Here is a 17,301-nt window from a genome sequence, read left to right as displayed (position 1 = left end):
AGGTCCTGGAGCAATGAGTTTTGGAATTTGCACTTTGTAGCAGATCAAGATTGAGATGAGCTTGGGATACCACTTTTCATTAGATCCTCACAGGAGTGAGTTTGTGATTAATACCTTACCACAGATTCCTATGTTTAGGGTTGGCACTTTGCACCAGATCCCTACAGGAATGAGTATAGGGATCTACACTTTATGGCAGATCCTAAAGGAAATTACCATAGTAATGGGAATAGGACATTCAGGCCCCAAACTGGGTTTCATCACTCAATAAGATCATGGAAGATCTGTGACTAAATTCCATATACTTGCTTTTGGCTCATATCCCATAAAATCTGTGCTTAAGATTAGTTTATAAACCTCAGAATTAAAACTAATAACTGAATTCCCATCAACTGCCACTTGTGAAAGACAGTCCAAACACCTACCAACCTTCATGCATTAGAATGTCTCCTGACATCTCATCTAAATGCTCTGGATATACTATAACCCCTAGTTCTGGAATCCCTAACCAGTGGAAATAATTTATCTTTAGACATCCTATCTTTTCCTGTTAATATGTCTTGAAGACTAATTTAGATCACCCCGCAGCCTTCTAACTCCCAGAGAAAATAAAAGTTTTATATAATCTCTCCTCCTAACAATCCCTGAAATCCAGGTTATCATTCTTTCAAACCTAAATTCTAGTCTCTCCATAGTCAGTATATCTTTCCTAATGTGTGGTGTCCAGATTTGCTCACTATAATCCACATGGGACCTAATCAGGCTTTTCCACAGCTGAGTGAGCTTGAGATCTACACTTTTCAGCAGACTCATAATTTTATGAGTTACAGGATCCACACGTGACTTGTGGGGGCTCGCAGATCTGAAATACACCTCTCCACTGAACACAACCCCACATTTAGTGGCTACTGACATCAACAGCAAAGGTTTATTTCAGGCCCACAAGGTTTTGATCTCTGGAGCTGATGGGCCTTGAACCCAGGCTTCCAGGGCCCGAGATAGGGACATCAAGAGCCTTCTAAAGCTTATGGCACCTGATATTCCCAGGAAGTCTCCCATCCAGGTCCTAACCATACCTGAATTTGTTAAGCCCCCAAGATCAGTCATTTTGAGATCTACGTGGCTGTAAGCCCCGTTTGAACCCCACTGTGATCAGCAGTTTGCTCTGAGAAGAATTAGTTCTGAAATAACATAGCATTTCTTCAATTACGTTCAGAGCTGTTGTTCTTATCATGTGGTTGATGTGCACTAAACCCGCTACTGATTCCCACAGGAGGGAAGAAGAACACAGTGGATGTGAAGCTCTTGTTCACATACAGGGATATGCTATGCCACTCTTACCTTGCCAACAGAAGTGTTCACTCAAAGGTACTTGATGAAAGTGATAGTTTAAATTGTGTTTTGTACTTTCATGGATGTTTTAAATCAAATATGTTTGTTTAAAGTGTCTATTTTAACACAAGAAGTGTCAGGAATAAGGGTAATGAAAATAGAGCATGGTTCAGCACTTGGAGGTACGATGTTGTGGCCATTACGGAAACTTGGAGATCACAAGGGCAGGATTGGTTGTTGCATGTTCCAGGGTTTAGATATTTCAAAGAGAACAGGGAGGGCGGTAAAAGAGGTGGGGGAGTGGCATTACTAATCAGGGTTAGTATCACAGCTGCAGAAAGGGAAGGTTGCTGAGGATGGCTTGTCTGCTGAGTCATTATGAGTGGAAGTCAGAAACTGAAAAGGAGCAGTCACTTTGTTGGGAGTTTTCTATAGACTGCCAAATAGCAACAGAGACACGGAGGAGCAGATTGGGAGACAGATTTTGGAAAAGTGCAGAATTAACAGGGTTGTTGTCATGGGTGACTTCAACTTCCCTAATATTGATTGGAACCTCCTTAGTGCCAATAGTTTGGATGGAGCAAATTTTGTCAGGTGTGTTCAGAAAGGATTTCTGACTCAATATGTAGATAGGCCAACTAGAGGGGTGGCCATATCGGATTTGGTGCTTGGTAACAAATTAGGTCAGGTGTCAGATCTCTCAGTGGCGCAGCATTTCGGTGATAGTGATCACAGTCCCTGACCTTTGCTACAATCATGGAGAGGGGTCGGAGCAGATGGCATGGGTAAATATTTAATTGGGAGAGGGGGAATTACAATGGCAGGAACTATGGAGCATAAATTGGGAACAGTATTCTCAAGGATTTGCACGACAGAAACGTGGAGGTTGTTTAGGGAGCACTTTGTGCAAGTTCTGGACAGGTTTGTCCCACTGAGGCAAGGAAGGGATGGTCAGGTGAAGGAACCTTGAATGACAAGAGATGTGGAACATCCAGTCAAGAGGAAGAAGGAAGCTTACTTAAGGTTGAAAAAGCAAGGATCAGATAGGGCTCTAGTGGGTTACAAGGTAGCCAGGAAGGAACTGAAGAATGGACTTAGGAGAGCTAGAAGGGGCATGGTGGGTAGGATTAAGGAAAATCCTAACGCATTCTACAGTTATGTGAGGAACAAGAGGATGGCCATAGTGAGGGTAGAGCAATCAGGAATAGTGGAGGAACCTGTACCTGGAGTTGGAGTAGGTAGAGGTGGTCCTTAATGAATTGCTTTGCCTTACTATTCCCTACTGAGAGGGTCCTTGACGTTTCTGAGGACAGCGTGAAACAGGCTGATACACTCAAACAGGTTGATGTTAAGAAGGAGGGTGTGCTAGAAATTTTGAAAACTATGAGGATTGTTAAGTCCCCTATGCCAGACAGGATATACAATAGACAATAGGTGCAAGAGTAGGCCATTCGGCCCTTCAAGCCAGCACCACCATTCATTATGATCATGGCTGATCATCCACAATCGGAATTCTGTTCCTGCCTTATCCCCATAACCCTTGATTCCACTATCCTTAAGAGCTCTATCCAACTCTTTCTTGAAAGTATCCAGAGTCTTGGCCTCCACTGCCTTCTGGGGCAGAGCATTCCACACACCCACCACTCTCTGGGTGAAGAAGTTTCTCCTCAACTCTGTTCTAAATGGCCTACCCCCTATTTTTAAACTGTGTCCTCCGGTTCTGGACTAACCCAACAGCAGAAACATGCTTCCTAGCTCCAGAGTATCCAATCCTTTAATAATGTTATACATCTCAGTCAGATCCTCTCTCATCCTTCTAAACTCAAGTGTATAAAAGCCCAGTCACTTCAATCTTTCAACTGTTGTGCAAATTTGAGTTTATTGTTATTCTCTTGTTTAAGAACGGGAATAGGGATAACCCTGGGAATTACAGACCAGTCTTGTGTCGGTGGAGGGCAAATTATTGAAGAGGTTTCTGAGAGACAGGATTTATGATTATTTGGATAACGATAGTTTAATTAAAGAGAGTCAGCATGGCTTTGTGAGGGGCAGGTCATGTCTCACAAGCCTTACTGAATTCTTTGAAGATGTAATAAAATGCACTGATGAAGGGAGAGCAGTGGGTGTGATGTGTATGTATTCTAGCAAGGAGTTTGAAAAGATTCCCCATCATAGGTTCATTCGAAAAGTAAGGAGGCATGGCATATGGGGAAATTTGGCTGTTTGGTTACAGAATTGGCTGGTCTGTAGAAGACAGAGGGTGGTAGTAGATGGAAAGTATTCAGCCTGGAGCTTGGTGACCACTGGAGTTCCATAAAGATCTGTTCTGGGAATTCTGCGTTTTGTGATTTTTACAAAAGACTTGGATGAGGAAGTGGAAGGATGGAATAGTAAGTTAGCCAATGACACAAAGATTGGTGGAGTTGTGGATAGTGTGGAGGGCTGTTGTAAGTTGCAAAGGGACATTGGCATGATGTAGAGCTGGGCTGAGAAGTGGCAGGTGGAGTTCAACCTGGAGAAATGTGAAGTGATTCACTTTGGAAGGTCATACTTGAATGCAGATTACAGGGTTAAAAGCAGGATTCTTGGCAGTGTGGAGGAACAGAGGGATCTTGGGGCCCACATGCATAGATCCCTCAAAGATGCCACCCAAGTTGATAGGGTTGTTAAGAAGGTGTACAGTATGTTGGCTTTCATTAGTGGGGGATTGACTTTAAAAGCTGCCAGGTTATGCTGCAGTTCTAAAGAGTCCTGGTGAGACCACACTTGGAATATTGTGTTCAGTTCTGTTCTCCTCATTATAGGAAGGATGTAGAAGCTTTAGAGAGGGTACAGAGGAGATTTATCAGGATGCTGCCTGGACTAGGGGGCATGTCTTATGAAAAAAGGTTGAGGGAGCTTGGATTTTTCTCATTGGAGCAAGAAGGATGAGAGGTGACTTGATAGAGGTGTACATATTGATGAGAGGTATAGATAGAGTGGATGGCCAGAGACTTTTTCCCAGGGCAGAAATGGCTATCATGAGGGGGCATAATTTTAAGATGATTGGTGGAAGGGTTAGGGGAGATGTCAGAGGTAGATTCTTTACACATAGAGTGGTGGGTGCATGGAATGCACCGCCAGCAGTGGTGATTGAGTCAGGTACTTTAGGGACATTAAGTGACACTTGGATAGGCATATGGATGACTGTAAAGTGAAAGGTATGTAGGTTAGTTTGATCTTAGAGTAGGATAAAAGGTCGGCACAACATCGAGGGCCAAAGGGCCTGTACTGTTCTATGTTCTAAATTAGAGATTCTTCCATGTTTTGTGTCACATAACTGTGCTCCTGCTTTTCCGCCAGTTATAACAAAGCATGGTGAGAAATGGCATTCAGGTGAAGGGCTGGGAATGAGGCAATGGTATTGTCCCTTCATCTGGGTCTGGGTTCAAGTCTCACCTGATCCAGTTTGTGTCACAGCATGTCTGAGACAGATTGTTTAAAAATAACATACAATATTTCAGTTTGCAGAACAATCTGCAGTAACACTTTGGGTGGCAGCACCAGACATCATTCATTTGTGTTCTCAGCAGCTGGGTACATGGTGCTACTGCAGCTCCATTACATTCATTCTGCTCCATTGAGACTTGAACCCAGACCCAGATGAAGGGACAATATCATTGCACTACAAAAGCCCTGAACTGAAAATATATATTTCCTTATATAGATGTTTCACCAGAACTTCACTGAAAAAATCACAGTTAGTCAGTTGACAGAAGAATGTAAGGATGTTACTGGCTACATATATTCACGGGTCAGATTCCTATACACAAAACTAGATGGCACATTTGCTTCTGAAAGACTTGAACTGAAAGTGTGTGTGCTGGAATGACTCTTGATGTTGTTCATTTCAACACTCTTCCTCTCTACCCACAGAATACGATTACCAAGGATGAGCTGGAAGGACCAGCTGACACAGGAAAGGTCAACCCCACATTCACTGAACAGGAACTCAACAATCCTGAGAAGCAGGATCATATTATGTCTACAACATATTTATAGTTAGCATGTGGACTTTCTTGGATAAAAGTACAGTGAACAATTCATCAGGCTTTGGAGATGTCTAACACAATGGCTTATGTCTGTGTAAAATTGTCCTGTACATTGTTCCAAAGATCACAGGACAATAAATAACTCAGGCCCCTTCCCTCCCCTCCAAGGACTACTATTTCGATCTGTAAATGGATCGATTTTTATATTGCACTTCCAGTCAAATCAAACTAGCAGCAGCTGCTCTAGTTCTTCTTCCAAACATTAGCTTTAAACTTTCTAATGTCTGCAAAAACTCAGCAAATCTGGCAGCACCAATAAAGAGAGCAGATTTAATATTTCAGGTCCAGTGACCTGAAACATTAACTCTGCTTTCTCTTCACAGATGCTGAGTTTGCCGAGCAATCCACTGTTCTTTGTTTTTTTTAATCTAATGTTTCTGTTTGAGCAGTAAAGATATTTATGAGGGCATCGTGACAGAAATTTGGCCTACAGTTTTGAGAGCAACTGGCTATCTGACTAAAACTTCTGCTCAAAAGTGTTTAGCTTTTAAAAGTGTTTGCTTTGTATTTCTGCTCAAACTTGCATACTGCCTCACATCAACTCTGCTAGTCAGTGCAATCCAGCAGAAATTTAGAGCTAATTAAGCATTTACTTAAGCACTTTAAAAATGCCCATTAGTGTTTTTAGAGTTTAAAAAAAGTCTTAACTTTTACGATTCTAAAAGTCTATAAGTGTAATTAATTTGATCAGGGCCCATAAGAAATAGGAACACCAGTAAGTCATTTGACCTCTCAAGCCTGCTTCACTATTCAATAGAATCATGACTGATCTGACATTCCTCATATCCAACCTCGCTAACTCTTGCTTTCCCTTCTGATCAAGAATCTATTTCAGCCTTAAATACACACAAGGACTCTGCACCAACAGCTCTTTGTACAAGGACTTCCAAAGACCCTCAACCATCTCAAGAGAAGAAATATTAACTGTTCACTCATTTACTTAAGCTATGGAATAGATCAGGTCAGTGGATGGGGTCAATTTATAGCACGGCACTTTCGTAAATGTATACAAAACATCCCAGAAATTATGATTTATGTTGGATATAATTTCTGCAGGAAATTCTTCAAGCTCTTCTGCTTATTGTCAGATTTCTGATGAATGTATGTTACAACAGCAACTGTATTTCAAAAGAACTTAACTGACAGCAAAGCATGTTGAGACCTCCAGTTACTGTAAAAATTCCTATATAAATTCAAATCTTCCTTTTCCAAAAAACCAAAAACAATATAAAGGAAATTCTGGCGAAGTGCTTTGTTTTTTAAATTGATGCATTACTTGGGCCAGTATCAACATCTACTCCTATAAACAACTCTCATTCTTTTTCTCCAAGTGACTGTGACAAAATCCCAAAACCAAACTGAGAACTTGGGACTTATTCCAAAGTACTGATGAATAAATTACAGCACATGCCATATTTGTTTGGAGTGGAGGGATTGACATAGACTGCTGACTGGATTAATGGTGCTGCAAGAGCACAGCGGTTCAGGCAGCGTCCAAGGAGCAGCAAAATCGACGTTTCGGGCAAGAGCCCTTCATCAGGAATCAAGGCAGTGAGCCTGAAGCGTGGAGAGATAAGCTAGAGGAGGGTGGGGGTGGGGAGAAAGTAGCATAGAGTACAATGGGTGAGTGGGGGAGGAAATGAAGGTGATAGGTCAGGGAGGAGAGGGTGGAGTGGATAGGTGGAAAAGGAGACAGGCAGGTAGGACAAGTCCGGACAAGTCATGGGGACAGTGCTGAGCTGGAAGTTTGGAACTAGGGTGAAATGGGGAAAGGGGAAATGAGGAAACTGATGAACTCCACATTGATGCCCTGGGATTGATGTGTTCCGAGGTGGAAGATGAGACATTCTTCCTCCTGGCGTCTGGTGGTGAGGGAGCGGCGGTGAAGGAGGCCCAGGACCTCCATGTCCTTGGCAGAGTGGGAGGGGGAGTTGAAATGTTGGGCCATGGGGTGGTGTGGTTGATTAGTGCGGGTGTCCCAGAGATGTTCCTTAAAGCGCTCTGCTAGGAGGTGCCCAGTCTCCCCAATGTAGAGGAGACCGCATCAGGAGCAACGGATACAATAAATGATATTGGTGGATGTGCAGGTAAAACTTTGGATGTGGAAGGCTCCTTTAGGGCCTTGGATAGAGGTGAGAGATGTGGTGTGGGCGCAGGTTTTACAGTTCCTGCGGTGGCAGGGGAAAGTGCCAGGATGGGAAGGTGGGTTGTAGGGGCGCGTGGACCTGACCAGGTAATCACAGAGGGAACGGTCTTTGCAGAAGGTGGAAAGGGGTGGGGAGGGAAATATATTCCTGGTGGTGGGGTCTTTTTGGCGGTGGCGGAAATGTCGGCGGATGATTTGATTTATGCGAAGGTTTGTAGGGTGGAAGATGAGCACCAGGGGCGTTCTGTCCTTGTTACGGTTGGAGGGGTAGGGTCTGAGGGCGGAGGCGCGGGACATGGACGAGATGCGTCGGAGGGCATCTTTAACTACGTGGGAAGGGGAGTTGTGGTCTCTAAAGAAGGAGGCCATCTGGTGTGTTCTGTGGTGAAACTGGTCCTCCTAGGAGCAGATACGGCAGAGGCGGAGGAATTGAGAATAAGGGATGGCATTTTTGCAAGAGGTAGGGTGGGAAGAGGTGTAATTCAGGTAGCTGTGGGAGTCGGTGGGTTTGTAAAAAATGTCAGTGTCAAGTCATTCATCATTAATGGAGATGAAGAGGTCCAGGAAGGGGAGGGAGGTGTCAGAGATGGTCCAGGTAAATTTAAGGTCAGGGTGGAATGTGTTGGTGAAGTTGATGAATTTCTCAACCTCCCTGCGGGAGCACGAGGTGGCGCCAATGCAGTCATCAAGTAGCGGAGGAAGAGTTGGGGAGTGGTGCCAGTGTAATTACAGAAGATCAACTGTTCTATGTAGCCAATGATATGGGTGATGTAATTTCTGCAGTTTAACTAAGGGTTAATAAGTAAGGGCGAACTGTGAGACTGAATGTAAGTTAGCCTGGAAACAGGGAGAAACTGTTACGTCAAAAACATGGCGGTTTGTAACCTTGAATGAAACTGACGTAAGCTGTTAATTAAAACTAGGCTGCTATGAAGCTAGGTGACCTTGGCAATAATACAATAGAAGCTCTTAAAATATTAGAAACATACAGATAACCAAGGCCTGGGATAGAGAAGCGTGAAATGTTTTAACCAATGGAATTGTAAAATAATATTTAATCAAAGAATTGGCAGAGAAAAGCGTGAAATGTTTTAACCAATGGAATTGTCATTAATGTTTTTACATGTAAAAATAATGTATAAATATTAGTGCTGTAAAATCTTCCGTCGCGATTCTTCCGAAGCTCCTTTTTTTTTTGGAAGCCGCCCAAACTTGCACGTTTGAAATAAACATCCGTTGCTCATTTGTGTGTCTCGCAGCATTTCGATTTGCCACGGGAAAAGCGGTAGCCGGTGGGGATGAGGGCTGGTGCTGTCAGCTTGGAGTTCGCCTCCTAGGACGGGACCTTGTGGACAGTCTCCCTTGAAGTCAAAGGTTAAAGGACAGTCCGCGGTCGGCAGAGTGTGGAGGCAGAACTCGGTTGATCTGAACCATAGCCCTAGTGTAGAGTAGTTAGCCGAGTGTCAGGGACTATTCTCCGGAGATTTAGAATACCTAGACAGAATTCACTTATAACATATTTGGGGGCTCGTGTCCGGGATATTAAAAAGAACTCCCACGGGAGGCTCTGAATGATTCCGGGACACTGTGACACACACAGATATTTGAGCAAACGATGTGAATAGGAAGCGCTTATAATAAAGTAAAAGGTTGAAGTTTTGATAAGGTAACAGGTTGAAGTGTTATCTTGAGTCGGACAACTCCGTGCACGGATCAAGGTAAGAACCTTCTCTGGTATTTGGGGTTTTCGCGGAATTGAGAAATGTACACTGCCTTGTCGACTCTGTGGTTGTGACAGGTAACCGGGAAATTAAGGGTTAACTTGGTAACCAGGATAAAAGGGTTGACTAAGTAACCAGAGTATAGAAAACAGGTTAGCCTGAAGACCAACCATGGGTGGCCAATGTTCCGGGTCGAAAAAGGAACGGGAAGACGAAACCCCGAAAATTCCCCCCGATAGATTCTACAGAGATTGTGGAGAGCGGAAGAGATTAGTTATAAACTGATAGTGTTGAACCCCGCTTCTGGATGGTCCCTATTATCTTTACATAGAAGCAGTATAAGGGGGACAACTGAAGTTTATTTTTACCAGCAGCTTGCAGTAAGACCGGCAGAGAGAGAGAGAGAGAGAGTGCGAGAACAGCTAGCAAAACATTTAACCCTTTGTGATTTGGTTTGAATGCACATTTGTTTGTTGGTGATTGAATGAGGAAGTTTTATTCACTGGAGCTTGAGTTCCAGGATTGTTTTAAATGTGATTTTTATGTAAACTTAACATGATTTTTTTCAATATGTGAAGGACAGTTGAATTTTCAGTACAACAGTAGGCTGTCGGAAAAAAAGACGATAACTTCCATGGTTATTATCTGAGACCTTGGATTCGGCCATTAGAATTTCTTTTAACTTGAATTGACAAATTATTGTAAGACAGCTCTGATTATTTTACGACCTAAAGTATTGTAATTGAGAAATGATTGGTCAGGAGTACATAAGAAAACTAATTTTGGATCTAAATTAGGGTACTAAATCTGGGTGATTACAGTGGATTTCAAAATTGGGAACTGTATGCATTTTACATTTTAAATATTTAATACTGAATAAATGGATGTAAATATATAAATATGTTTACAAGTTAGGAACAGGCTTTAAAGTTAGTCAAGCATGAATTAATAAATTGGTGTTTGAGGATATGAGAAGCTAGGAACATTGCAATATTTCTTAAAAAAAGGAAGAACGTAACGACTAAAGTGCCGATAGGGGACAAGGAGATTGTGTTTGTGTATGACCCCCTCACCAGTGGGGAGGTCGGAACATTTAAAAGGAAATGACGGTCCTGGTTGAGAATCCGATAGGATTGTCAGAACAAATTAATTTATTTTTGAGGCCCGGTCTGTACATGTGGGCTGAGTTAATGTCTATTTTTGAATATACTATTTACTGGGGGAGAAAGGAGACTTATATGGGGATACTGGATAGGGAAAGTGTTAATTGAGATTTTAAAAAAAAACTAGTAGCAGCGCCGGTATTGAGCTTGCCGGACAATTTGGCATGAGAGGGGGATGGTTAGGGGTGAGGACAAATATCCCCTTCAGAACCCTAACTGGGACCACCACAATATAGAAGGGATAATATGTCAGACTTGCGAAATTTGATAATCCAAGGTATACAAACTTACATCCCCAAACAGCAAAATTTAGCCAAGGTTTTCGACCTGAGGCAGGGAAAGGACGAGTCTCCCTGTGCGTTCTTACACAGATTAAGGAAGTCGGTTAGGAAATGTTCGGGTATAGACCCAGATGGGGAAATAGAATGAGGGATGGTAAAGGTTCACTTCGTGACAAAGGCAAGGCCTGATATCCAGAAGAAGTTACAGAAGATAGAGGACGGGAGCGGTAGAAATGAGTCGGAGTTGTTACAGGAGGTTCAGAAGGGATTTGTATAGAGAGACATAGTGGCGGAGAAACGGAAGGCTAAGATAATGATAGAAGGGAGGACTGAGAGTCCCCTGGGAGGATGAATGAAGGACACAAGGATGTCGCGGAAGGGATAGAGGAAGTTGGCAGAAGGGTGGTGAAGAGAAGTGGAATGTCCAGGGTAAGGGCTATGGACAATGGAGGCCGAAACCCGCAGGATGTTATCACTGTGGGAAACTAGGTCATTTCAAACGAGAATGCCCGGAGTTACGGACAGAGAGAGAGGGCATCTACGGGATGGAATGTGAATAGGGAAAGGAGTCGGATAGATAAGGTGGATATCTAAATCTGAATATTTATGTATGTTTGAATGAGATGGGCCGGCCCGATTAGGAAGAACGAACGGAAGCTACTAGTATAACTGGGTATGTGGGTGTTTGAGTAAAATCTGTTTGTTGTAAGAGGGAGAGGATCTCTGTGTTGGTGAAGATCTATGTGTGTCTTTGTGTGTGTAAATCTGATTGTAAAAAAAAGTAGTCTCTGTGGATGTGAGAATTTGTGTTTGTGTATGAATCTTTTTGTGTGAAATTCTCTGCGAAAATCTGTGTGGAGCTGTGGAAGTAAGAAACTACGTGTCATATCTCAAAAAGAGAGAGAGGAAGCTACTGCTGCAAGCTGTGAGAGAGAATCTGGCAGAAGGTTTCTCAGCTAACAAGCAGTTTAACACTTTGTGCTCTGGCTTGAATTCATCTGTTTGTTAATGGTTTTATGTTTGAAACTTGTTGTTTGTCATTTGATTCAGTGTGCTATTTTTGATTGTAATTTTATGAATGCTTAATGTTATTTTCTTTCATGATATGATTTTATTAGAACTTAAGGAGGGAAAGGAGGACCATTCATGAGATTAAGGACGAGGTAGTAATAAGTTAGAACAATTGCAAATTCACATAAGGGGTGGTATTCACCTTCAGGAAAATGAGGTATATAGGCTGCCGATAAGGCAGGGGGGAACAGAAACTCTGAGGGCAGATGCGAATTAATATGGGTAACTTGAGAGTGAGTTTCAGGACGTTGAGATAGTAAGTAGACTGTATTGCGGTGAGACTGTTCATGGGGGCTATACGGCGCGTAGGGTTGCATTGAACAACTGTACGGGGGTGGGGACAGCGATAGGTAGGGAGCGGGAGCTCCGGGGGCGGATGCGCCCAGACACAGGGAAAACATTACATTTGACGACTGCGATGCGCTTGAAAGAATCAAAATGTTACTGACAACTGACCCTGGACAGTTCCCTATGTAGAACAGTGACCTCCGGGGAAGAGGGGGAAGATCTGCCACATGGGGACTGCCCAGGCAGCAGTACTGGAGACTGGGAGTGGAGATAGTTGGGGAAAAGAGTTAGCACTTGAAGACCTGGTGGTCAAGGGGAGGTCGCTATGAGCTCTGACGCGCAGACACAGGAGACAGTGACAGGCAGACATAGACAGAGAGACCAACACTGTATGAGAGAGAGAGAGAGAGAGCGATCGGCTGTGTGAGAGGACCTACAGAGAGAGAACAGAAGCTATTATATTTTGTTGTGTTTCTGGCTGAAAGTCATCTGTTCGTTAGTGCATGAATGTTTGAGTGTTTATCACCTAGAGCTTGAGTCACGAGATATGTGTATATGTAAATATGTTGAGACCCTGGGCTTCGCTGTTTCTCGTTTACTCCACCAGGGACTCCTGACTCAGACTCCACCTCTGGATTTCGCTGTGCACACTATTGAATCTGGTGAAGGGGTTTTGATCAAACATTGGCAACAGCAAACTCTCGAACTTGTGTGGGACGGCCCGTTCCTAGTACTCCTCACCACTGAACGGCGGAGAAAGGCTGGCAAAGGGCCAGTACCCTCTCCAGTTAAGAAAGGAGTCTGGACAGCCGAATCAACACGTGACCCACTGAAACTCAGACTGAACAGACTTTGAGTAACTGATTATACAGTGGCGACGCGAGCGCGGGGATTATTTAACCTTGTTTTGTGCTTTGATATATTGTTTAAGTTCTTAGCACTAGTCAGAATTATGCTGCTATTCCTGTTACTTCTGAGTTTTGCTCATATATCTTTTTCAGATGTTGTGTTAATGATTTCTGGTTCGGAATTTCCACAAGTTATAAAGGTCAATGCTTGCAGCCTAGTAGAATGCCCAGATGTAGAGTTTCAAAGGGAATATCTTTCCTCCAAGATATTTCTTCACACCCTACCGAACACAAGGTTTGGGTCGCAGAAGCCACCGCCTGGCATCACTATCCATAGAGCCCCCTTTAGCCCAGCCCTAGACTGTTTTGACAGGAAGTGTCATCCGATATATCTCACCATTAAAAAAGCTTCCTCTGAAGACTCATTTCCCCGTAAAAATGGGTCCCAACTCCTTAGTAATGAAAGATAGAGATGACAGCGTATGGGAAGCGTTTTGTGGGCTGCTGTTTTCGAATTGGCGTCGGACGGAGACAGCCTTTGTGATTCCTTGATTCTAAACTGCAACCTTTAACCCCTTCGACTGATCCGAAATCACAAAAAAATTATAGAGGTAAAAGACTTGAGACAGACTCTTGAGATAGAAACGGGATACGGAGATGCAAATGCCTGGGTTGAATGGGTTAAATATACTGTAAAAAGCCTGAACAAAAGCAATTGCTATGCATGTGCCTCCGGCAGGCCGTTGGCCCAAGTGGCCCCCTTTCCGCTCGGGTGGGAGCAGGACATGCAGGGCATGGAATGTATGATAGCCCTGTATCAGGAAGAGACTGCATGGAGTGATGGGAATTGTACCTTCCTATCTCGGATATTCCCTCCTTTGAAGGCGAAAGAGGTACGTGCTCCCCCCCACATTTTCAGGATTTGGAGGAGCTGACATTGTGTACAGAGATTAACAATGTCACCGCAACAAAGGAAGGAGGGAACTATTCAGCACTACAGGTTCCCCGAGCGGATCTGTGGTGGTACTGTGGAGGGATACTGTTGAGACCCACCCTGCCCCCACATTGGGAAGGGATATGTGCAATTGTACAATTGGCAATTCCATTTACCCTGGCATTTGAGAAGGAAGACATAGTAGGGGAACAGGAAAGACATAAGAGCCAAGGGCGGTTTATTAACTTTACCAGAGACGCAGTCAAGGGGCTGGCGGAGCAACTGGACGCCACCAGTCGGATGGAGTGGGAGAATAGGCTAGCCTTGGATAGCAGAAAATTCGGGTGCAAGTACTGATTGGACTGGCTGGAGCTGTGGTTCGGGAAATGGAAAGGGGTGATGGTCTCAGTTATAGTTTCGTTCCTGGTGGTAACAGGGGTCTTAGTCGTTCTGGCCTGTTGAATAATTCCCTGTGTGTGGGGTTTAATCACCCGCCTTATTGAGACGGCCCTGATGAAGGGCGACCCGCGTACAGTGGTGGGCATTCACCTCCAGACTGTTGCGGACGACCCTGAGGCTGATTGGGATAGACAGGCCATGATTATGCTGCAGAAATTACAGACCATATAAAAAGACAGGGGGGATTGATATGGGTGATGTAATTTCTGCAGTTTAACTAAGGGTAAATAAGTAAGCGCGAACCGTGAGACTGAATGTAAGTTAGCCTGGAAACAGGGAGAAACTGTTATGTCAAAAATATGGCGGTTTGTAACCTTGAATGAAACTGACGTAAGCTGTTAATTAAAACTAGGCTGCTATGAAGCTAGGTGACCTTGGCAATAATACAATAGAAGCTCTTAAAATATTAGAAACATACAGATAACCAAGGCCTGGGATAGAGAAGCGTGAAATGTTTTAACCAATGGAATTGTAAAATAATATTTAATCAAAGAATTGGCAGAGAAAAGCGTGAAATGTTTTAACCAATGGAATTGTCATTAATGTTTTTACATGTAAAAATAATGTATAAATATTAGTGCTGTAAAATCTTCCGTCGCGATTCTTCCGAAGCTCCTTTTTTTTTTGGAAGCCGCCCAAACTTGCAAGTTTGAAATAAACATCCATTGCTCATTTGTGTGTCTCGCAGCATTTCGATTTGCCACGGGAAAAGCGGTAGCCGGTGGGGATGAGGGCTGGTGCTGTCAGCTTGGAGTTCGCCTCCTAGGACGGGACCTTGTGGACAGTCTCCCTTGAAGTCAAGGGTTAAAGGACAGTCAGCGGTCGGCAGAGTGTGGAGGCAGAACTCAGTTGATCTGAACCATAGCCCTAGTGTAGAGTAGTTAGACGAGTGTCAGGGACTATTCTCCGGAGATTTAGAATACCTAGACAGAATTCACTTATAACACCAACAAAGAGACAGGCATAGCTGGGGCCATACGTGTGCCCATGGCTACCCTTTTGGTCTGGAGGAAGTGGGAGGATTCAATGGAGAAATTGTTAAGGGTGAGGACCAGTTCGGCCAAACGAATGAGAGTGTCGGTGGAAGGGTACTGTTGGGGACGTCTGGAGAGGAAAAAACGGAGGGCTTGGAGGCCCTGGTCATGGCGGAGGGAGGTGTAGAGGGATTGGATATCCATGGTGAAGATGAGTTATTGGGGGCGGGGGAAATGGAAATCTTGGAGGAGGTGGAGGGCGTGGGTGGTGTCTCAAACGTATGTGGGGAGTTCCTGGACTGGGGGGATAGGACTGTGTCGAGGTAGGTAGAGATGAGTTCAGTGGGGCAGGAGCATGCTGAGACAAAGGGTCGGCCAGGGTGGTCAGGCTTGTGGATCTTGGGAAGGAGATAGAGCCTGGCAGTGCGGGGTTCCCGGACTATGAGGTTGAAAGTGTGGGTGGGAGATCTCCTGAGGTTCTGAATGGTGTGGGAGATGATGGTTTGGTGTTGGGGGATGGGGTTATGGTCAAGGGGGCAGTAGGAAGAGGTGTCCTCGAGTTGGCGTTTGGCTTCAGTAGTGTAGAGGTCAGTGCGCCAGACTACCACTGCGCCCCCTTTATCCGCTGGCTTGATGGTGAGGTTGGGATTGGAGCAGAGGGATTGGAGGGCTGCGCGTTGTGAGGGTGAGAGATTGAAGTGGGGGAAGGGGGTAGACAGATTGAGGCGGTTAATGTCCCGGCGGCAGTTGGAAATGAAGAGGTCGAGGGCAGGTAATAGGCATGCGCGGGGTGTCCACTTGGATGCAGTGTGTTGGAGGTGTGCGAAGGGGTCCTCGGAAGGTGAGTGGGAATCCTGATTGTGAAAGTAAGGAGGCGGAGGCGATGGAAAAAGTGTTCGACGTCACGGCGTGTATTAAATTCATTGATGCATGGACGGAGGGGGATGAAGGTGAGTCCTTTGCTGAGACTGATCGTTCGTCCTCAGTGAGGAAGAGGTCTGGGGGGATGGTGAAAACTCGGCAGGAATCTGGTGTGGGTGTGGAGCTGGGAGTGGGGACGGAACCTGTAACTGGAGTGGGTGTGATGGTGGGGGGAATGGGGGTGGAGTCATGAGCAGGGGTAGTGTTCCCCTTACCTCATAGACTGCTGACTGCAGATCAGGAAAGTTTCACATTCTCGAGTGACTTCAATCAAACTCAGAGTCAAATAGATGTACAGCATGGAAATGGACCCTTTGATCCAACTCATCAATGCTGACCTGATATCTTAAATTAATGTAGTCCCATTTGTCATCACTCGGCCCCTATCCCTCTAAATCCTTCCTATTCATATAACATCCAGATGCCTTTTAAATGCTGTAATCGTACCAGCCTCCACCACTTCCTCTGGCAACTTATTCCATACATGCACCACCCTCTGCATGAAAATGTTGACCCTTAGGTCCCTTTTTAATCATTCCCTTCTCACTCTAAATCTATGCCCTCTAGTTCTGGACTCCTCCATCTCAGGGAAAAGATCTTCTCTATTTATTCTATCCATGCCCCTCGTGATTTTATAAACCTCTTTAAGGTCACCCCTCAGCCTCTGATGCTCCAGGGAAAAGACTGGGACAACTTTGTACAGCTTCTAGTTCTTTGTCCTGATGTTGCCAGCAGTACATTGGCTTCATGAGAGTGACTGCTGTGAACATTTCCCCATGAAATAAATTAAGGCCCATGCCTCTCCCAGCCAAACCCACTATCCTTCCCCAATTCACTAGTTACTCACTGATCATCTTTCACTGGTTACTCATTGATCAACCAATCACTGGTTATTTTCTGATCACCTTCATTGGTTACTCACTAATCATTTGTAACTGGTTACTCATTGATCTCCCATCACTGATCAATCATTCATCATTTTTCAGTACTTACTCTCTTCTCATCTGTCATTGTTTACTCCTGATCATCCTTCACCCGTTCGTCATTGATTATTCTTCACTGGTTATTCTTG

At 44.3% G+C, this 17,301-nt stretch overlaps 1 protein-coding gene across 1 annotated transcript in view; it reads left to right on the top strand.

Moving 5' to 3' along the window:
- The window catches only part of LOC132828258 (sodium-coupled monocarboxylate transporter 1-like), a 94,888-nt gene extending 89,515 nt beyond the window's left edge, over nt 1-5,373 (top strand). Inside the window, exons 14-15 of the mRNA XM_060845231.1 lie at nt 1,274-1,368; nt 5,248-5,373. Coding sequence (XP_060701214.1) covers nt 1,274-1,368; nt 5,248-5,373 — 221 coding nt within the window. The remainder of the gene's footprint in view (nt 1-1,273; nt 1,369-5,247) is intronic.
- Nucleotides 5,374-17,301: the final 11,928 nt, after the last annotated feature.

The sequence above is a fragment of the Hemiscyllium ocellatum genome, chromosome 26, assembly GCF_020745735.1.
Source record: "Hemiscyllium ocellatum isolate sHemOce1 chromosome 26, sHemOce1.pat.X.cur, whole genome shotgun sequence".
In the NCBI taxonomy this organism is placed as follows: Eukaryota; Metazoa; Chordata; class Chondrichthyes; order Orectolobiformes; family Hemiscylliidae; genus Hemiscyllium; species Hemiscyllium ocellatum.
Note: the sequence above shows the minus strand (reverse complement) of the source record. Positions and strands in the feature narration are given on the sequence as shown.